Here is a 24,114-nt window from a genome sequence, read left to right on the forward strand (position 1 = left end):
TTTTTATAATATGGGACCTTTAGACTCATGACATACCATTTTATCTGGTACTTGGTGTCATCACTTAAAAAGATGGTACAGCCCAATGGGAAATGAAGGCTAGTGCTCTGCTTTACTGTTCACTCACACTAGTATTATCAGCACTCGATTTTAATGGTAAATGTCACTGGCTCGTCACATATCCTATGATTCAGTCTGCAAAGCTTTGTAGTATCTCAGATAAAATCATATTCAGTGTAAGTTTGATCCATTGAGATGCCAGGATAAAAAAAAATTGCATGATGTCAATGTTGTGGGGTGCTAGGACTATAAATAGCTCAGATCTCTTAAGCAATTATGAGCCCACACTTGGACCTCAGCACATACACCACTGAAACTTGTCCTCTTTAATAATATAAGACCTTACGTAAGGCATTTATATCTCCAACTCTGTGTCTAAGCCACATAAAGAAGTTAATAATTTAGAAATGTTATGCAACTGTTTTGCATATTTTTAAATCCTTCAGTGGCTTACAAAAACATGTAGAAGAAGTCGCAGTGTGTAGTGGAATCACCTGCGTGTGGGCGGACGCACAGACTTCAGAATTTTAATTAAGTAATTAAAAAGTAATTTGGTAAAGCATAAATGCAGGTCATTACAGGTCTTTTATTAGCATGATAGAAATGTCAATATTGTATAATAGCTAGCTATTACAAGACTTAAAAATACTTTATTTGTGTATACAGTTAATTATACAAAGATATTAGATATATGTACACTAAACAGACAGATATCTCTTATGTGTCAGATTAGTAGATATCAGATGTATCACTTTTTTTTTCATTTATACACATTGACTCGACAGGGTTGGGAACACTGCTTCATTATGTAGAGTGCGACGTAATGAAGCAAAATATGAACTCCCCCAAATAAAGCCATGGGTTCTCACTCTCTCCAAAGATAAACTCTTCCCTCCTCACTGCTCTGAACCCTATTTGCCTGTTACTATGCTGACTGGCGTTTACAGCACCACAAAAATGTTTCATGCCTTCAGTTATGCAGATAATGTACTCTGCATAGACCTCACATTCCCTCTATGCCCAAAGAATAAGAACCCAAGGAATTTAGTTTTTTTGCAGTCCTATCTTGTGGAAAGCTTGTGGTTTCTCCAGCAGGCATGGCCCACCAGTCAGTGGAGGTCTGTTCCATCACTCCATCTCTATGTCTTATGACACTTTCAGCCACTGACAAATGAGCCAAACATTCACAAACGATTGTTAGCTGTTAGCTAACTGCACTTTGTATTGTAAAAAGTATTGAATAGAATTATGAGAATGTTGATTATTCATTTAAATATCCCGACTTACTTGCCCCAAGCATTTAATTGGGGATGCATTGGCATCTTTTTGGCATCACTGAAAATCTGATGTCAATATGTTATATACTTACTATTGTGTAATATTTCTAATTATAAATGTTTTTCTGTTATGTCATGTCAAACAAACAAAAAAAAATACCCCAATCATTCTTGATCCAAAAATGATTCGTAGTTGATAAAATGAAAATTGGGCTGCTATGTTCAGGCTCTTCCTATACTAAATTGAAATATAAAACATACCCTGTAGTCCTGTAGTTATGCTAACTGACCTAGCATGTTACAGTCTTCGAAATGTAAGAAATGAAAGTGTAATTTACGGTTAGATAAATCTGTAAAGGTTATGGATAGACTCGAAAAGGAAATTTGAATCTGTGTATCAAGCTCCCTAATTAGTGATGCCTGTAGGTGATGGGTTCAAAAGGGGAAAAAATGAAATCTTATCATGTGCAAGTATAAACGAAACAGCAACAAATGTCTCTGAATCATCTATGTCCACTTTTGCCCATGTGTAGCCCGGAGAAGCATATTTCAGCGTCAACTCTGAAGCATTGTAGAGCCTCTTTAGCGACTTGTTTTTGTTTAATAAGCGGCATGTTTGCAGTTTGTTCCAGCAGTAGGACGGAGCTGTTGAAAGCTCTAATAATAGTACCTTTGCAAACTCAAACTGCAGACTAATTAGCAACTAGCTCTGAGGGAACAACAAAATCATCATCAGCAACGGTCAGATTCACTTGATTTGACCGTTTCAGAACTAGGGTCATTTCTCATAGATTTCTATACAATTGAACTTACTTTTTAAACCAGTGGAGTTGCCTCCTGCTGGCCATCATAAAAAAATGCCGGTTTGAGGCACTTCCGCATTTGCTTCACTTTTCACACCCGGCAACCTCCACTCGAATCCTGAACGGCTAAAATGTTCTTAAACCAATTAACTAGAAAAGTTTTAGAATCTCACTAACAAGTCGGTCTGTGCTGCTACTTTGCATAACGAAAAAAAATAAATAAAAAATAGAAATTGGAGATGGTGGGTTGAGTGCTACCGAGGAGGCAGTGGCAGGAAGGGATTGCGCAGGTGATGAGAGAGAACAACAAAGCCTTTACTATAGATTTTTTAACAAATCAATTGCTGTGCAGGATAGTGAATAACAACAGCAAAGCAAAGGAGGCCCCTGGCAGCGTGGGTGAGATGCTCCCTTGCCATTTTGTCTTCAGTGGGTTTTGAAATAGAGGACCTGCCAATTTGTGTTCTTTCCCTGAATGCCCCTAGTTAATCTTGAGAAACGTGGAGTCATTGTTGTGTACATAAAGAGGAAATGTTTGAAATGTAGTAAAATATTATGTATCGAAGAGAAGGGTCTGGATACCTTCTCTGTTATTTTTAAATCGATTGATACCAAGCACTCCTATTGCCATGCCCTCATTATCTTGTATCAAGCTTTTTTCCCTTCAAGAAGTATTTAAAGTACATTTTTGGTGCTTTACAATAAATAAACTAGCATAATAAAGCTATACAGGAACAAAACAGCAGTAGCCACTTGGACACTAATGATAATTCACACATTTGCATAACTTCTGTATGCAGTAATTTCACTTGCATTTTGCAACTACTGTAGTATTACAGATACTCTATCTTAAATGTGTATGGAGGTGCACCAGTGCGCCTAAAAAACAACCCTTTGTGATAAGTAGAAAGAGAGAGTCAATGGGAGTCAATGTGGCTGTTGTGGTCTAGCTTACACATGGACGGCATACACTAAAAACAGCAAGCCTTTGCCAGATGGAGGTACATGTGTTGACAGCAGTGACTCAATCTATGTGCACAGATTCCTAGTTCCATTCCTAGATGGAAGAAAAATCCGATTAACTGAAGCATTTGAAAGTGCACTGTGAACATGTAAGTGCAGAGACTCGCTTTATTTTTCACAGGAAGGAGATAATTTGATCACAGCTAGCCAGTGCTAGCTATCGTTAACACAGGGGTTAAAACAGATCCAGGTGCCGTTGTTTACCAAAGCTGTTAGAGCCATTGGTACAATACCGAACAATACAATGTTTTCTGTGTAGGCAACGTAAGAATAATGGCAGTCTACTTCGGCTTCTGGTTGGTTAAAATGTTTAACGAGTTGTCTGTTGTCAGGTAGTTGTTAGAGCCAAGAGAGCACAATAGTCGTTGGCTGCTGGGGAATAATGCAAGGAAAGATGTAAAAAGTAATTCATAAGGACTTAGGAAAAGACAACTGCAGTGCTGAGAGAATCACTTACCCTGAAGCTGCAAGGAATTATGGGACAGCATTGTCGTCTTTCCATTCTTGAACGATTGTCAAGCGTACCCTATATGCTAAAGGAGATACAAAGGAAACATTGAAGCACCTTTCCATAGCATTAAGATGATTCATGGCTGCCACTTAGATACTTCTGGGTCATTCACTCAGTAAGGAACCTTCCCTTAGCAAAAAGACAGTATGGCCACAACTTTTGATTGTCATGCTTATAGTGCTATTTGTTTGTTTTTCCTGAATTAGTTGAGCTTTTTTAGCGGCTTTTCTTTGATGGGGTGGATGAGTGTTTACAGCCGCTCATTTGACCATCTTCAATGTCGCACTGGAAAAAGCACATCCATTGCTTGGCTGACATGCCGAGTCAAGCAGAGCCAGCACATGTGATTGGAAAAGCGACATTAGTTGTGTGAGGCTTAAAAACGTGCCACCCTGTCTTTCTAAAATGGAGGCGTAATATTCCTCCTTTTCCAAAAGCGCCACTGGGGTAGGTGTAAACATGTGACGTGACGTGAAGCACGGGCTCTGAACAGTGACAACGAATTTGTCTTCAAAATAAGAGCTTTACGTTGCACCCCATTGGAGTTTAGAACTGGGTTCTTAGCGTGGGCTTTTAATTTGAAAGTAGTGACCGTTCCTAGCTTACCGCTACAACAACAAGCGGACATAACCAAGACAGCTACAGAGACCCAGGAGACGATAGCATCTCCTGGATCTCAGCAGCTGTCCAGTTGCACATCTTCATGTCTGCGGATGAAGTGATGGACTGACTGCTGTGATCAGCTGTTTCTTGGTTTTAAAACTCCCCGGCTGTGGGTCGCACAACAGTGCAGGTCATCGATACCTCCGCCCACCTCACACAGAGGCCGGCACATTGACACCTCGGATTTAGATAGCAGGCGAGGCTGAAATAAGTGTACCCTCCGAGGCGGCAAATCGGCGGACCAAAACAGACCCCCAATTTGCTGGCCTCTGTCTAAAACCACGGACCTGGCCGCCAAAAGGACGGGCAAATTGGCGGCTTGCTGCCCTATCTAAAAACGGCTAATAATACATGTGGAACCAGAAAATGTTTAAGATGTCCCAGAGTCATGTGGGCAGTCACATATCCTTCACCAGGGGTCACGACAACCAGAGTAGGACTTCCCTCTCTGATGGGTTCCACATAACTTTTAGAACCGATTTAAAATGCATGTTCACCCTCATACTGACTACACATTGAGTGCTGGATAGGGATTGTTGAACTTCAGCAGCTTAGCTTTTGCAGTCGGTCTGTGATGTACAAAGTGAGTTGTAAGAAAAGACAATCCGATGTTTGTGATCTCTTTTGTGTAAAAATCACTAACTTAAAGCCCCTGTACAGACTTTTCATTTAGTGTTGATTTTGGCGGCCCCGCTGGACGAAAGCGGTAGTGTTTTGCCGGAATGAAGACTGCATTTCCCATGAGCTCTAGCGCCCACTGTCGTGAAGACGTTTGTCTGGCCGGCGCGTGTAGATTTGTTTTGGAAACGTCGGAAAGACGACGGGACTTGCTTTGAAAACTTTTTTTTTTTTTTAGCAGCTATCTGCAGCGTGCATATGGACGAGGTAATGTGTCTATTTGTATTTCTACTTAATATAATATGCCGCCGGTGAAACAAAGTAATGCTGCTGTTGCACTGCAATTTCCCAGCTATATATATTACCCACGGTGCTACAGAGCTAGCGTTACAGCAAAGTCACAGTGATTGTGATGGATGTTTTGTTCTAAGTAAGAAACTGAATCATTTATAATGACAGAGGATATTACCGATGCATCGTTGCAGGTCGGCTGGGCTGATACACACAGCTGAAATGGATGCGTGATCTAAGACGTTTGTTGTCGTTTTCACGAGTGTAGTATCTAGAGCTAATCTAGTGGTAATGTTAGCCAGCTTTGTTGTAACAACATGAATTCATGTATTGCTGTAAACTACGTCCCGCATTACATTTCATAAATGAAATAAAATTTACAAACCTGTCTAGGAGGAATCGGGCGAATTATGGATCCGACCCTCCCTTCAAGCCCCGCAACTCTCTCCATCTCTGGAAGGAATCGCCAATGTTTATCCGTGTTTTAGCCCTAGCTCGATCGGATTCCCTCTCTGCCTTTCGTTGGTCTTCGGTTCTAATTCTTTTTCTTTTCTTTGTCTCATTATCAGCCATGACAAAAGTTTTAGCTCGGTTAGCACTGGCTAGCGTAGCAACAAAACAGCTATGCCGTATCCTGAATGTCGTCAGTTCCGGTCTGACTGCCGTAAATCGTTTCGTCAGTGGTCCGACCCGACCAATGCCTTTCAGAGGTATAGAATTAGACTACTTAGAAAAAGCGTATCTTCACGCTGATGGGCTCATTTGCTGTTGTAGGTAACAGAGACACATCAGCAGAAACCAGAGACTTTTCTATATCCAGTTAAAAACTCCGTACAGGGGCTTTAACTAAAAACCTCAATGTAAACCAGATGGGTGGTGAAGGCTAGAGTAGACCTTTTTCCTCCTAATGTATAGATGGTTACTCCTGTTGTTCTCTTCTGCCATCATCTTTGCTCACACAATGTTAAAAGGTCACATGAAAAATGCATGAGTGTGGCTGGAGGATCTCACCACTTGTGCACAAGGAAGTGACTGAGTACACATGGTCCCGCTAGGTGACAAGGAAGGATCTCAGTAGGCCAGCTAGGACGGTTAGTCTGCTTCTCTGGAAATACCTGACTCTGGTTTGAAAGGTTGACTGGAATGTTACCCAAGCTATTGTGGGTCTCCATTGATTTGTATATCTCACATAGTCTCCCCATGAACATGTCTGCTTAAAATAATCTTGATTTGCCTGATGCTGAGTGTGGTTGTTTTTCTTCTACAATGTCTGTATGGCATAACACGATCTATAGAAAAACAATATTGATATCTTCCACAAGTTGAAGGGGGGACTTCACTTACCATTTCCATTGCGGTTAGATGAAGTAAATAGCAACGCTTTCTGCACCGTCATGCCTGAGTCGTGGCACAGGATTGAGGTGCCCTTGAGCACAGCTGCTAACCCTCAAACTGTTCCAGTGTAGCCTTCTGTGGCCAGCAGGTCAGACCGTGGTTGTACTGGGGAGCTCCCAGGTGTAACTGACAGTAGAAACACACAGAAAGCAGCAAGCTGGGTAAACCTAACAACTCCGATTCTTGAGATGAAAACCAAATTCAGGCATTCATTTCATTTTTAGAAACTGGAAGATATGGACAAAAAACTGCATTATACACAGGCAATGTATCGACATCATATCGTTATCGTGAGACTGTATATTATCTTGAACTTGATATTGTTATAGAGAGACGTGGCAAAAATGTACTCTTTCCATTTTTAAAGGCTGTGTTACCATAAAGTAATGTCATTTCAGACTGTTCTACTTGTACTAATACTTGCCTTTAAAGTGAAACTCTTGCTAAAATGCAACCTAGGCTTTTTTTGTGAATGTAGATAAGTCAAGCATTAGTGTCAAAGCATAATTACGATGAAAGAGGCACTTTTAAGATTTACCGTAGTTTCGTTTTCGGGTCAAGCTCATTTTCTCAGTGCAAGGGGAACTTTTACGATAGCATCAAAATCGCTATTTTTAAAACACTAAGAAGGCTCGACACAACATTAAACTTTGCTCGTAGTATCACCAGGGTCTCTACACATGAACACGAGCATTGAGAACATTGTTTGTGTACACAGAGTTTACTAAAAAGAAAGTTTTTATAACAACTCACCTTAGCAGTAGCTTGTTCCGCAACTAACCACGCGATATCTCACGTGACTTTTCCGGCTTTTTATTTTGGTATTGTTTCTTATATGAGGCTCCTTTTTCAACTTCAAGGTCAATATTGTTTTTCGACAAAACAATGAATTATCCATGCATTTATATGGAACTAAGCTTTCGGAGCGTTCCACCTTAACTGTCCTCCATGTTACGTCACATTCGGAGATCAACACTTCTCACTGGCAGGACGATGGCGGAAACATCTGCTAACGTGAGTTGTCCAAAAACTCTCTTTTTAATAAACTCTGTGTACACAAACAATGTTCTCAATGCTCGTGTTCATGTGTAGAGACCCTGGTGATACTACGAGCAAAGTTTTATGTTGTGTCGAGCCTTCTTAGTGTTTTAAAAATAGCTATCGTAAAAGCGCCCCTTGTACTGAGAAAATGAGCTTGACCCGAAAACGAAACTACGGTAAATCTTAAAAGTGCCTCTTTCGTTGTAATTATGCTTTTACACGAAGGTTTGACTCATATACATTCACAAAAAAAGCCTAGGTTGCATTTTGCCGAGAGTTTCACTTTAACCACTTAGTCGTTATATTCACATTACTGGTGATTTTATCAAAAATCGTATTGTGCTAATATTTTGTGAAAGTACCAAGTCCCTACTATACTGATGCATTCTTGATATTGAGGTATTTGGTCAAAAATAGTATAATATTTAATTTTGACAACCAGTGCTAGAATTTATATCGTGCTTTTGAAGATACATATTGTGTTTATTCATGCGATATAGCCTAAAATTATCCCAATAGTATTTTTTGGCCATATCACCAAGCCTAAGTTAAATTTAGACATGACATCTGTTTTTTGTTACATAAAGGACAATTATAGATAAATAAAATGGTAGTGGATATAGGATTCATTTTTATAATAAAGTCAATATAATGACTGATAGCAGTGAGATGAATAAAAACATAAATATTAATCTATACAATGATAAGATGCAGAAGACATTTACTTTCTTTGAATTCTCAAGCAGACTAATTGTACACACACACTTCTAGCTTAGTTTAATGCACTCAAATTCAATGATGAAGAAAGCAATAGATGGGACAGATTTGGGCTAATGGATATGAAATTGATCGAATAAAATCAGCAAGTTCAGAGTGAACTGTATATGCTGTTTCTTGTTTTATAATACGAATCAATATTCCAGTCTAATCTTATGGTTTATTTGATCAATATACGTTTTCTCCAAAAATAAACTGAATAAACTTGAATGAACAGACTTCAGTCAGCTATCCAATGAGGATTTCCCCTTGGCGATATATTTGTCTCCTATTTTCTCACCATTTTTAGTTCCCATGATCCTCTTAACTCCTGAAAGGAATGTTGTTATTTAGCTGCATGGTAATGAAACTGAAATGAAACTACAGTACTTTTAAAAGCACTAGATGCAAATAATTTAGCATTTATTTTCTAATTCCTTCCATATGAGGCCAGTATTTTGTACCAAATGCGTTCACAGACAAATGTCCAAGTGTGCTATTCATTTCCTCTCCCTCTATCTTTTCTTCAGTGGCCGTGTGAAACCATTGCTCAGCAGGTTCAGCGAGCTTGAAGCCCTGATGTCTAACGTAAATATTAAGCCAGGCAGCATTGATGCTGTCCTGTTGGATGCTGGCTGCTCCTCCATGCAGATGGATCAGGCGGGGAGAGGCTTCTCCCTCAGCAAGGATGGGCCCTTGGATATGAGAATGGACGGAGAGAGGTAAGAGATTTTCATCATAAAGCTTGTTCAGGACGGATGATGGATGTTAGTTTGAATAACTCGACCCACTGTAAATGAACACTAGACCAGACTAGACTGGGAGTTGCTGGATAATCAGAATCACTGGTGTCTTAAAATTGCCTTAGTTCTCACTGTATAAAAATGTCAGCCTCATAGTCTTTATTTTAATGATTTTTTTTCCTAAATTTGCTGGTAAAATTTAAAAGTGACAAACTTCATAAAACAAACAGAATTAGTTTTTGTGGTAATGCAATAGAAATTTCCTTTCTACGTAGCAAAGTAGAAAAGGAGAAGAGTGATGTTAGATCACTACAAAAACTCTCAGGGAGACATCAGAAATTGTTGAATTCACAATAATAAACTGCGCTTTCAAAATTTTTGGGAAAATTTAATGTAATAACAAACTTTGAAGAGATAGTGATGAACCATACAGATCAATTGAAGCGGCTGGTGATAGGTGTTTTTTAAGAACATTCCTGAAGTGTCCAAGAGATGGAAGTTTTTTTCAGGATATAGTTGCTGATAACAACAACAAAATGTCCTGCTTAGGAGATTTCTTTGTTAGTTGTTTATTGATAACCAAAAAGAGTCTCACTAAAAGATAGATAGATAGATAGATAGATAGATAGATAGATAGATAGATAGATAGATAGATGTAAGGGCGGCTGTGGCTCAGTGGGTCGTCTAGTGATCGGTAGGTCACCAGTTCGAATCCCGGCTCCCCCTAGTTGCATGACGAAGTGTCCTTGAGCAAGATACTAAACCCCAAATTGCTCCTGATGAGCAGTTTGCGCCTTGCATGGCATGACCGCCTCCGTCATCAGTGTATGAATGTGTGTGTGAATGGGTGAATGTGGCATGTATTGTACAGCGCTTTGAGCTGTCGTTAGACTGGAAAAGCGCTATAAAAATGCAGACCATTTACCATTACCACGTATAATAGTACTTAAACAATGTGCAGTACAAACGTGTTTGTGTATATACATGTCAATGTATATTTTTATACACTATATGATATATACTATATGTATATGTGTATATATATCTATATGTAGATATGTGTATATATGTATATATATGTATGTATATATATATATATATCTATATATATATATATATATATATATATATATATATATATATATATATATATGTATATAGTATATATGTATATATATATATATATATATATATATATATATATATATATATATATATATATATATATATCTATATATATATATATATATATATGTATATATGTATATTATATATATATATATATATATATGTATATATATATATATATATATATGTATATATGTATATATATATATATATATATATATATATATATATATATATATATATATATTACATACACATATATGTATGTATGTATGTATTTATGTATGTATGTATTTATGTATTTATGTATATATACATATATACATACACACACAGTATATCGTTTATAAATGTGCAGTATATATGTGTATATACATGTTTATATTTATTTGTATATACTTCATATGTGGATGTATATGTGGTGTAAATGCTTTTTGAATGTGTTCAGAAATGTATATGATCCCGCTTCAATTTGAAGCAAAAAATGTGTAAATCAGCCTGCTAAGATAACCCCATTAGAAGCTATTGTTTAAGCTGCATATGTCGTCTCAACCCCTTACAATCATTCTCTTCATAGCTGTCAGCCATAAGGGTTTTCAGCTGTATCTCAGAGTTGTCAGGATTCGCCACTGTCAGCAAGGACGTGACGTCAAGCAGCTTAATTGGGCTTCTCTTTGTGCGTAGGTACCCCGACATGCCCTGCGCTGCTGACGTTGTGAATACCTTAGATCAACAGGCTCTTGCATCCATCCTCCTTGCATATGGGGAAGAGAGACAAGCCAGGAAAATAGCTTCAGCCATTGTGGAGGCACGCCGTGTCAGCCCCATCACTCGGACACAGCAGCTGGCCAGCGTGGTGGCAGGTAGCTCAACACTATCCTGATTAATTCCCTGCAGCATTCTGGAGGCTGTAAGGGAAAATAAAACACGAGTGGAGTTATTAAGGCTGTCTCCTGGTGGGACGTATTTGTCTCAGAAAATTACGTCGACTGTGACCTCAGTCATCATCCTCTCGGCTGTCTCTGTTTTGGGTGCCTTTCTTCTGCATCTTCCTTTAGTTGAGGCACAGACGCAGCTCAAGGTGGCTGGAACAGAATGTGGCTAATGCCTTGAAAACAATACAGTAGCCTTCATTTCCCCCGTTTCTTTGCCCACAAATATGCACACACACCTGACACAAATGCAAACACCCACATATGCTCACACACACACAAGACACACTCATGCATAAAGCCAGGATTACATTGTTTGTCTTCACTGATGGTTTTTATTTATTTATTTATTTTAGCCGTATGCCTCCAGATTTGAGCTGCTGAACAAGTGAGGTGTCATTTCAGTAGTTATTGCACAGAGCAGTATGTGCGTCAGTGTCACCCTGGGAGAAGAGTTGTGAGTAAGAGCAGCTGTTTAATCTTTTTTGAAGAGCAAAGCGAGTCACCGCCGATGTTTATTCAGAAAAAAATCAGTGAGGTCTTGATTTAAGAAAGTTCCAGCGGGACTGTATGACCAACTGTGACAGTGATGCTGACAGGAAGAAAATTTACAGTTATAAGGGACATGAAGAGGGCTTGTGTGTGTGAGTTTAGAGACCGGGTGGTGTTTAGGCATCATATAAGAGATGTCTTTTAGTCACGCTTCTATGCGGGATATGTGACACATTACACAGCAGTGGGTAGTTTTCCAAAATGTTGAATTTCCTAGATGAAAATGAGACATATTGAGCAAATGAAGTGACTTGTTATGACTTAAAATGATGTGCATCAGCATCCACAGGGTAACCTTTTTTATTTTAGTCAGTATTTCAATTGAATTATGCATATTTATAACAGTACTGCATTTAGTCTGTGTGAATGAGCAGGGCTTTAGAGTTCTACACAGACCTGAGGCCAAATATAAACAATTCGAAAACCATTAGGTTTTAGGTACACCTTTTCACACACATACACTGGTAAAAACTCATGCACACTTCACATCAGGCATACACATGTAGGGCCCTATGAATTCCGTTTTATTTTTTCCCAATTTCTGCTTTATTTTTTCCCAAATTCCGTTTTTTCTGTTTTAATTTTTGGGAATTCTGTTTTTTCCATTTAAATTTGGGAAATCCAGTTTTTGTTTTTTTTTGTTTTTTTTTACCTTTTACTCTTATTTTACTACTAAAACAGTTTTTCTTTAATAAATGTTTCTTATGTTTCTCTGTTTAAGTGTTTCTTATAAATAGAAATTACCTTAAATTTATTGAGGTGACACACATTCCCTCAATACTGTACCGTAGAGAACACTAAAGTGCATCAAAAACATCTGATTTCATCATGTCTTCATACAGTAGTATATTTTGTGTTTTTATGGGTTAAATTTGGGTTTCATTGAATAAAAACATGGTCAGCTCTCAGGCAGATCCAGTAAATGTTTGCATACCAAAATTGTTCTAAAAATTTAAGTTGTAAATATTAAAAACATTTAGCAAAGATGACCAACAAAATGAGAAATTACACTCGTGACGTTATGTCAATAACATACTAACCAGCTAGCAGTGAAAACACCAACCCTCCCCCTGTCCTCTGAGCTCCCAGCCCAGGCAGTCAGCTAATAGGGCTGTGGCTAACGGGGCTAGCTAGCTAACAGCAGCTACTGTTAGCAGCAGTTAACAGTCACTCTGGTGATATGCCGATAATATGAATCGGGCAGGTGGCTAACTCTCACGCATTACAACTTTAATTTTGATTTCTCAGGTCTGCTTCTTTGCAAAACAACAGTTCCGAGAGGTTATTGTCGAGTCTCTCAGTTTTTTCGCCGACGAAGACGGAGCCGTGTACAGGCGATTCGTATGCCTACATTGTTTTGACGGGGGATGGGGGGTGGGGACTTGCTGTGCCACCCAGATTTGCTTCCCTCCGTGCAGTTTTCCTCAGACATACGTTCCTCTTCCACGTGAAAACAGCATTTCAGTGAAATTATGTCAAATTCTGCGATATTCCGTGTTTATCAATAGATTCCGTTTTAATCGGCCAATTCCGCGATTCCGTCCGCGATTCCGTGATCGTGGAAATCATAGGGCCCTACACATGGATGATGGGAAATGAGGGTAAAGTCAGAATCAAATAATAAAAATCATTTGTTTATGTTGTTGGGCACCTTCACTGATTGTGTTTATGTCAGCTGATTTGAGTGCTATAAACAAAATCACTTGAAAAACTGACACAGCGCAAATGTAAATTGCACTACCTCTTTTCATTGACAGTTCTAGTGAGCAGTGAAGCACACAGAACCATGCATATACACAGCTTTATTCATGATCCAGTATCTTGTAAACATCATCGCAGTAGCCCAAGAGGCCTGTTGATATTCGACGATTCTGACGCGATATGTTCCAGTGCCGATCTTTCTTGCCAGCATGGGAGGCAGTGTGACGTTCATGTTGTATTGTTAGAGGAAAGGGTGTGAAGGTTAGGGTGGTGGATGGGTGTTTATCACATTTATAAACGTGGTCTGAGATTTTTAAAGGCCATGGCAATGCTTTAGAAATGTGACAGAAAAGTTATGAGCATGTTTCTGACGGAAGTGATATGAAGATGTAACATAAAAAACACATTTACATGGCACAGGCAGCCACGGAAACTCAACCACAATCACACAGATGCAAAGGCAGCAGAACTATTTGTGGTGTTAATCGTCATTGAAATGAAAGTAGCAGCTTCGCCAAATCAACCCGACGTCCAAGTTTGTTTGCTGAACACTTGGAGCAGGATTCAAGTGAGGAAACCCGTCAGCATTAGTAACATTACACCACCATTCATAATCACCTTTTTTTTTTTTTGAACTCTGTTAGTGTGTGAGTGTGTGTATTTGTGTGTTTTGATTAGCCAGAGGGAAGAATATGCATTGATTTAGGGATGCCAACAAGCTTGAACATTCATTTCCACCCAGCGCAACACGTGGCAAAAAAAACCTGTGTGGTGATGAACTTAATTACTTCAACCTTAGGATAAATGCTATCACTACCAATTTAAAATGCATTCAGACATTTTCTTTTTTTAGATTTTAACAAAACCACCCTGTTGACTGAGGTGTAGCAACACTTTATTTTGTAAAGGTTCCTGGCTTACATGTTTGATGTTGAACTATGTGCACAGTATACCAATAAGTCTTCAATTTATCGGTATCCACAGATAGAGGATGTGTAGTGCACATATTCCATTCTGAACTGTGTGTCTTTCGTACATGGACTTATGGCCATATCGCACCTGCGTAAAACAGCCAAACACCAGAATACAGAATACACTCAGTTGGAGCTGGAGCAGATAAAAGCTTTGGTGACTTTTGACACTGGACCTTGCATTGTTGACCAACTCCAAACTATCCTGGCAGTGACAGTGCTGACCTTCAAGGGCACTAAAAGCCAGAAAGTCCAAAATGGAGGGAGCTTTCATATTAGCTTTCCCGCAACATCCGGTATTCTATAAATCTTCCCTGCAAGGGTATAAAGTGCTTCAACAAAGATGCGTGGTCTGCAGTCAGTCATGACACAGGAATTTATGGTATAAATACTTATTTTGAATAAACTCTAATTATTGCATGCTTAACAACTAAACTAACTAGCTTGCTCGCTGGCAGCTAACTGGCATGCTACCACTTTGCTCACCACATGCATACTGTATCACCAAGGCTCCAGCACCAACTGTGCAGCTTTCTTGTTTGACAAAGCACTGAGCCAAAACAATTTCTGATTTGTGTCTCTGCCACATCATCCTCAACAGTCACACGTTTCTGTTGATTTCTGGCTCTTATGATCACATCTGTTGTGTTACCTCAAACAAAGTTGTGTCCATGTTGTCCTGTTCCATGTATTCTGTTGTTCTCAACAAACCTCTGCGTTTGGCTGGTCACACCAAAGCATTAAACACTGATGCTGTGAAATGTAGCTGTGCTCTGGCCTTTGTTGATCCACGTATCAAACATCAAATATGGCAGTCTACGATTGAGAGCACAGCGAGTGTTTTGTGTTGTTAGCTCCACACGTTCCGTGTCATACATTCCCTATGTTGTGGTTCCTTCTTAACTACCTGATTTTCTCCGTATGTGCACATCTTAATCTCTTCTTCTCTCCATGGATCTGTCTGCAGGACCTTTGAAAGATGAATTAGAGAGAGAGCATATGGCTTGGTGAGGCCAGACCAGGGCTGGTCCTTGCTGTGCAGGCATTGTATTGATTGCAGTGTGAGTCACACCTTGGGCTGTTTAGTGCAGGAGGAGAGAAATGCCACATCACTCACTCTATTTATTGCAGTTTCTCTTTAGGTCTATATAACTCTCTAATTGTTCTTTAGCCCTCTGTGTGGTGGTAATCAGGTGGATCTTACAAACTCATCATATATATACATTTAATATTTAGCTGTAATGTGCCACAAATTTACACTTTGATATACTTTATATACTTTTCATTTATTGACCTTTTTGTACCTGAGGCCAAATACATTCTGCACCCTGCATGTTATCTATCAAGCAGGTGCACAATAACTGTGATTTTCTGGGCACATGGAACGTTCTTTGCATGTAGAATTCTCCACCTTTAAAAAAGGAGGAACAAAATGTTCAGGAGTGTTTAAGAGGAATGTTGTGGCAGAGAAGAGAAACTTAAATAACCAATAACTTAAATAACCTCAGTAAGATTTACTTTAAGCTGAAGTGAACTGAAAGATGCTGAGAGTCATTTACACATTAGCCATCTCCACCCAGCCCGCACAGATCCTCTGATGGACCTGCCACTCAGTCCTGCTAAAGTTCTCAGTGACTTGCATGTTTTTTGTGCTTGTTTTCTTTTAACTTAAAAGGTAACTCTGCCAATTTTACACATTAAAATGTATTCGCAGGGTACTACTGCATACATGAAAAACTAGTTTAAAGCCTTTTGTAGCTTCAGGGGAAGCTGCATGGAATCTGGTACATTTCCTGAATTGATGTCTCTCACTGGCTAAGTTGCATTATGGGTAATGTAGGCGCTATGTTTTAAAAGCAGTCCACTGGTCTAGCATTACGGCTTAACAATGTTGGGAATGACAGTTTAGATACAAATGATCCAAACCAATACAGCAGAACAACGCATTCTTCTTCCTTTAAACCTGGTGTCTACATTGCCCACAATGCAACTTAGCCACAGTCACTGGAGGCAGTTAATTAGATGACATGCAGCTTCCTCTGGAGCCACAACAGGCTTTAAACTGAATTTTCACATAAGAAGGAGTACTCCCTAAGTACTGTAAACACACTTTAATATGTGAAGTTGGTGGAGTTGCCCTTTAATTTAGTCCTTCCTGGTGACGTGCTTCCTTGAGCTGAATTGAAAGCCTCCCCAGTGTTGCACTGTATATTACCTTGCCCTTTGAAAAGAAATGTATGTCGTCATGGTTTATTAATTCATTAACAACATTGATTTAACATAATCTCTAACACAAACTAGTTCATCACTTCATGATGTACAGAAATACAGCTGTGGTCTAAATGTGTCATTTTAGGGGTTCCTGACATTAAAAAGTATGAGCACCACTACTTGCTTACTTAAAAGCTGTAACTATAAACTGTTTTGACATTTGAAAACATTAAATAATGAACTGGTTCGCAAAATAGCGATTAACTTCCTGTCAAATGACTAGTCAACCTTAAAGGTGCCCACACTCCTTCATTAATTCCCCCCTTTTGAAGGTGTAAATCTTGTTTTTAGCCTCTACTTATCCAACAATTTTTCACAAAACTTTTTTATATTATTCTCTATCCATCTTTGTGTTGTCTCAGTAAAGAAAAAAAAAAAAAAAAATGTTCTTGTGCATTATACTTCAGTTCCACTCTCTCAGACCATTTCTTTTGCTCTAGGATCGTTTCCTGCTGCTGTCATCTACGCAAGGAAAGACCGACTCAACCGGCCGGCACATGTCGCTACAAAGACTTTCCAAGCTCTGCGTGTCTTCGTGAATGACGAGCTGAACGAACTAATTGCAGGCCTGCGTGCTGCCCAGGCAGCACTGAGACCTGGAGGACGTCTCTGCGTTATCACCTTCCATTCACTAGAAGACAGACTGGTCAAACATTTCCTCCAGGGGGACGACTTGTCTAATCTAGATCACTTCAGCTCAAGGAATCACGCCACCAGGAAGGAAAAAAAAGACGGTGGAAGTGGGTATTGGCTCCCGCTGCGAAGAAAAGTGATCACCCCTGAAAAAGGCGATGTAAAAGAGAATCCTCGAGGACGCTCTGCTAAATTACGTGCAGTGCTCAGACGTTGAGAAAACATCTATATACTCTTTTTTCGTAAACATAGGAGGTTTTTTGTTTATAACCACAGAAACTTTTTACAATTAAAACCTAAGAAAGTTAAGGCAACATTATTAAAAAACTTCACAGCTAACAATAACAGCTTTTTTGATGGTACAGTGACTTGTAATGGATTGAATGGTGTCTCTGTCTCCGCCACTCCACTAACTTCAGTGAGAGGGTAGATCACAGCGTTGCATACATGTTTACTTCAACATAAAAGTAACACATAAGCAACACATAACACTGTTTTGACGTAATAAGTTTTGTTTGTAGTTAGCACCTACATTACGTCTGACAAACTGTTACAATCCTGGGATTGTATTTACGTACATTACGCACTACATTACATCTTTTAAGTAAGAGCAACAACTGTGAAAACACAGAATTGTATGAATCTAATTAAGTTTGAGGGGTAGCATACAAAATAATTGTATTGAAAGCTTTTTATACCAAAATTTTAAAACTGACTTTTGTGTTGACTGCCTTTTTGTCTTTTAAAGTGTCTTTGAAATGACTGTAAAGTGCCTCACAATTTGGTGCATTCATCTAAGCTCACCCCAGCTTTATGTTACAAACACTTCATGTTTGCTGTCCTGTAATGATCCCTTATAATACTGTTTTAAGCGACAACGTTAAGTGTTCAACATCATGCAGAGGTTATCGCGGCTCAATGGCTGAACATGTTTAACAATGAAACACCTTTTCCCATTGACGTCTGTATTTCCCCTGAAGGTCCCTCGATGACTAGCTGAAGTGAAACCTCTACTGTACCAAGTGAATCAGCGATGGCGCTAAATACTGAGTGACGCAAGTGTCAGGAGTGGTGCTGAATGAGCTGGGTGGTTGTTCTTGAGCATCCTCTCACCTTCAGCTGTAAGCAGATGAGGTGTTTTCATCTTTACTATTTGACTTTGATTAATTGTAATTGCTCCATCAAGATTATTAACACTTTTCTTCTTCTGTCTCAGTTTAGTGCTCTCTAAATATACCCTTCTTGTTACCTTGGAAACTAAATGGCGCAAGTAACATTTAACTGTGTCTAAAATTATGTGCTGTTTTAATCTAATATGAAATGATGCCATATCGTGAGATTGAATGTCTCTCCCTGTTGACATCAGTGGATGTGAGTTGATGCAAATCACTGTCCCTGTTGATGGAGTATGCCATGACATTTTACTGCGTTTCTATTTTATTGCCACATGATCTTTACTGAATCACACTGTTGACATCAGAAGGTGAGCATGGGTAAGAAAATGTTACTCACGACTTCATTTCACCACTGATGCGTGACAATTTTCATATAAATAGAGAAGAATAAACACAAAGAGATGCCTAACTTTTTGAAGTGAAGATATTCCTTTTTTTTTATTCTTGACATTTTTAATTTGGCTTTTGTACTGGCACCATTTTACCCCGTCACACAGGATGTAACATCATGTTAATGTATACTGTGTGTGTTTTGTTACAATCTCTTGACCACTATTCAGCATCTACTGATAACAGAAGTGTAATACTCACTATATTACATTTACTCAAGTGAAGTCGCTTAAGGCAGCATCAGTTGGGGTGGTGGAGTTAGAAAGAAGTGATCTTACTTCCTCATTTCTACTTGGGCCAGTGGATCACACCTGATGTAAGCTTTGTCGTCATTTTAGTTAAGTTCCTGTTCCATTTTGCAGTTAGCATTCCCCTCCCTCCTCTCTGTCACCACACTTGCACAACTCCTCTTTTTTTTTTTCGAGGCAGCTCTTTATGCCACTTTCTTTTCTTCATGTGTTTTTCATCGTTTGGCCTGTTTGGTAGTATATGCTGTCACCAGGAGCACTGAAATTGGTATCTTTCCCGTTTTCGCCAATGCCAGTCTAGGTCCCATAACAGGAGGACCCTGCTCTGTGCATGTTCATGAGCACACATGACACTCTCTTTAGGAAGTTCTCTGTCCTGATTGGACAAAGTGGGCAGGGATACCAGAGAATGTCCTCCTTTGTTTACTGCATGAGCAGGAGGAGGAATAGAGGAGAAATATAATACAATAACTAACATTTTTTAATGATGTTATAATAAAGTGTAGCTTTTCCTCTACAATTAGTCTACTTGCTATTTACTTTGCGGATTAAAGTTGTACAAAGTGAGCATTTCTACTTCAGACCTTTAAATACATTTTCTAAATTATGTATACATAATGTAGAAAAACTGAAATAAACAAATACATTTGGAACGCAGGACATTTTTTATTCCAGTATTTCTACTTTTGCAGTGTTTTCTAATTATGTAACTTGGTGGATGGATGTTTTGGCGCTATATGGATAAATATGAAATATGTGACTGAGATATTTTTATTTTTTTACCTTAAAATAGTGTCTCAGGTATCAGGTCAAAGGATCATATTGAATGTGGTAACAGTCTTTTCTCAGCCACCGTGCAGACGAGGATGTTTTTTTTAACGGTGTAACCAGTGTCAGAGTGGGCGATGGCATGTAAATGTAGTGTTCAAAGTTGTCTCCCTGAGGTTCACTTGGGTCTAAAATTCTCAATACATAAAACACAAGTGATGTTTGTTGCTCAGCGCAATAGAAGATGATAAGACAGGAACATCGGTGATTTGAAATTATTGTTATCTGACATTATCTGACGGCAATTTCTCAATCACCATGGAAACAGTGAACTCAGATAACAGTAAATATAATGTTAGACAATGCTATTATTGTAGGCTTGGATCAATCCATAGACTACCAGGTACGTTTCTAACAGCTACTGGAGTTGAATCATGTCTCTGAAACCGCAGGCAGCATCTAACGTGCTGCTAACGAAGCTGCAGGCACAGGATGAACATCTTCACTTGACACGGGAAAAAATACAGAAGTCAGGCTTCCATTTCAATATCAGCTTCCCTTGTTTTAATTCGTAACAACAGTGTCTTGTCATTGAATCCAGTTCGCTGGTGTATGCTCAGTTCGCAGGGAGTTAAAAACGCAATCACTCACATTTTTACTAATTGCTTTATGAATGTGTATAACGAGGGGTGGCCAACCTGTGACTTGCATACGTCTTTCTGCTTTTTTATGACAGATGTGACTGTTGCAGTTAAAGCTGTTATATTTGTAAAATGTCAGTCAAGAAAATACCAACGAGTTGCAGTGTTAAGTACAGTTGACAGTTACATGACGTTGACAGATAGGTTTGTAATGTAGATGAATTATAAGGTATTTTGCAAATGACAGACTTATTCTCCAGAAGTAAAAAACAATTAACCTGACAAAATTTCAGCTAGTTTTCCAAAAGGGGCTAAAAGTCTCTCTTAACCAACGTTTAATTAACAACATTTCAGAAGGAGACATTTTAAAATTTTTACTTGACTACATTTGCAAGCTTTAGTTACTTTACAAAGTAAGATTATACATATCTTGGATTTATACAATATGTGCACGATATGATGGTTTGTTATGGATGAAGAATAATGAATAATGATCTAACAGTAAATACATAATATAGCATCATACTGACTTTGTGCACAATGATTGTTTTTGTAAAGTAAGTTTAGCTAAAACTCACTTGTTTGCTTTTTCAATGCAAGATCTTTACTTGTAATGGATTGCTCTGACAGTGTGCATTTGTGCTTTTATTTTAAGCGTGCACATTACACATTTATATTGACACTGTGTCATAAAACTCATGCACGTATATTATTATATATTTATACATCATTTTCAATCACATTATATATATTGAGCTTTATAATCTGTACATGAGATTTACACTGTGCAACTGTCCTGTACTATTCAAGTTTGTATCATGGGCAATCCATATATAATTATAATACAATTTATAATTTTACTCTTATACATTTCCGGTATATTAATACACAACATGTGTGTGTTACAACTACAGTATTTTTTTTCTTGATTGGCGTTGTTGGTCATATATGTGTGTGAAAGCTGAATACGGTGTATACAGTCTTACTATTATTACCTGAATTATTTTTCCGTCATCCTATTTTGGTCGTGCTTTGTCACGTTTAATTTTTTTTTTATCCATCATTCAACCACTTTTCCGCCTGCTCATGACTCTTGAGCTGCTGTAAGGAATGAATTTCCTTCATTAAGAGACCAATTATAGTCTTATTTTAATTGTCATAATATTGGCTGGCATCAAACACTGCACACATTTAAAAGCTGTGCAATAATGAAAAACCCGTAAAGGTGCATCAGCGGTGTTGACACCATCCTCTCTCCATTAAATGACAGTCTCGGAAGAGACAACACACGATTGAACCAAGAATATTGTACGTTAAATTAGTGGTCAACAGAAGTGTGGCCTTGAGCCAGATGTGAGGAGAATAACAGGGAAATTCAACATGCAGGTCAAGCTGAGTAATTTCATACAAGGTCAGCAAAAATACTGATGAAAATAAGGTGCTGACGTTGAATCATACTGATTTTGGTGTGTTTTGCGTCGGTGTGCTTTTGTGATGATCTTTTGCATCTGGCTCCGACTGGTTGGACACATCTGATGTTAATTAGTCAGCAGTGTGTTGACAGAGCTGAAACAATTCAATGTTCAGCAACTCATTTGACAGTCGATTAATAACTTGAGTCATTTTTCAGGCCAGATGACCAAGACTTCCCTCGTGTCGAGCGACGTGAAGACATTAACCAGGCTTTAGGAGAATTTAACAGCCATTTTTCATAATTTTATGGCAAATAAAGAAAATTAGCTGATTAATCTTTATCTCAGGGAAACAGAATATCTCCCAAACTCCCAAAGACAAAAATACTTTGATTTATATAAATATCTGGAATGTGTAGTCTCTTTTATCAGTCTATGAGAGTCTTTCTGGCTGCTCGCTAACAGAAAACAAAACACAACAAGAAAGACAGATAAAGACTTGTTGGACGGTTTTTGATTTTAACGGCAAATCTTGTTGTGAACAACTTAAAGTAGACAACACCAGATGAGAAGAATTATGAGATCACTAACAGATAAAATTAGGTTGTAGTAGTGCTGAAAAACTTAAACAAAAAATAATCAGTACACAAATTTCATAGTCAACTAACAAGGCAAGTAATCTAGCCAGCATATCAAACATTTTTTCTGGTCACAACTTAAATATGAATAATGTCCAACTAAATACCTTTTCATAACCTCACTTCTGGTCATTGGATATGGGACTTATTTTGTTTTAACAGCCAGAAAAAATATAGATCAGATTGAACCAGGATGATGCTCTTAATAGCTTTAATAAAAATAAAATAAAAAAGGACTATGCCCCTCAGACCTCTCTTCCCTTGTCCTCCATCTAATGTATTCTTTTTAACCTGGGTTGAACAAAACATAGTCAACTATTTAAGGATTTCCAGGCTGTTCATCTCATTAAAGACATGTGAAAACATCAGCACTGCTCTTGCAAACCGTAAAACTTGGCGGAGAAAATTAAACTCGAGCCTCCTCAGAAGTCATCATTAGAAGTAATTAATGAGGTTTTAATATCTTGCCCTCATTAGCGATCTTTATGTAAGAGGTCACATGAGGGATGTTGGTCTGTTGTGCATCGCTACTTTTTTCCTGCTGTATGTGGGCAGTGTAGGCTGTTATAAAGCAAGGCCTTGACTTGCAGGGATACTAAAAGAGTGTACAGCACACAATGAAAACAGCTTGGCAGTAAATGTTGTGCAAATACAGAAACACAAATGTGGTATGTCGAAGGAGTACTTCAGTATCTAAAGTTATTTTCCAGCAACAAATGTCCTCCATTATCAGAAGTAAAAGTACATGTAAATGTATGTATATACTGTATACTATCTTATACTTTCTTTGGTTGGTAGGTTATTGATTATCTGATCCAATATTCACTTTTTTTTTAATGATCAGAATCAGTGTTTTATAGTGTTTTTAGTGATTGAATTAGGGATTTCTGATTAAATAAATGAACTACTTTGGCTCTGGTGCAGCATGCAATCTGTGGTAACTAGTAACCTAATGTAACAAGTAAAAAAATACAATAACAACAACGGATTGTCTTGTGTGAATGTGTCCATACACGTAAATCACTGTAAACTGAATATCTCCTGAATTTCTAGACCTCATTGTGGTCCCTGATCAGCTTAGATTAGTCTTTTTTTCCCCTTGTTTTCTTGCATCCGTGCCAGTGATAGCTGTGGCCAGAGGTATTATGGTTTCGGGTTGTGCATCTTTCCATCACATCTTCTGAACAGGATGTCTCGTGGGAATTTCTTCAAATTTGGCACCTACATCCACTTGGACCCAAGGATTAACTGATTATATTATAATTATATTTTGTAGGTCAAAGGTTAAGGTCACTGTGACCTCTAAAAAACAATTTTCCGTCATTACTCATCAATTCATATGATAATTTGTGTGTGTTCTGCCCATTTTTCAATGCCATAGGTCAGGAACAGCACTTTGACTGGTGCATGGAGGCTGTAACACAAGCAGGTAATTCTAGCTTGACATTTGATGGACTGAACAATTACATTGAT

At 38.4% G+C, this 24,114-nt stretch overlaps 1 protein-coding gene across 2 annotated transcripts in view; it reads left to right on the forward strand.

The window, feature by feature from the left end:
• mettl15 (methyltransferase 15, mitochondrial 12S rRNA N4-cytidine) overlaps positions 1-23,625 on the forward strand; it is a 59,914-nt gene extending 36,289 nt beyond the window's left edge. Inside the window, exons 4-6 of one of the 2 annotated variants that reach the window (XM_030414305.1) lie at positions 8,969-9,160; positions 10,994-11,172; positions 17,177-23,625. In XM_030414305.1, coding sequence (XP_030270165.1) covers positions 8,969-9,160; positions 10,994-11,172; positions 17,177-17,586 — 781 coding nt within the window. In that variant the 3' untranslated portion in view covers positions 17,587-23,625. The remainder of the gene's footprint in view (positions 1-8,968; positions 9,161-10,993; positions 11,173-17,176) is intronic. The other variant, XM_030414306.1, reaches the window with a different exon arrangement.
• The last annotated feature ends 489 nt before the right edge of the window (positions 23,626-24,114 follow it).

The sequence above is a fragment of the Sparus aurata genome, chromosome 4, assembly GCF_900880675.1.
Source record: "Sparus aurata chromosome 4, fSpaAur1.1, whole genome shotgun sequence".
NCBI classification, from domain to species: domain Eukaryota; kingdom Metazoa; phylum Chordata; class Actinopteri; order Spariformes; family Sparidae; genus Sparus; species Sparus aurata.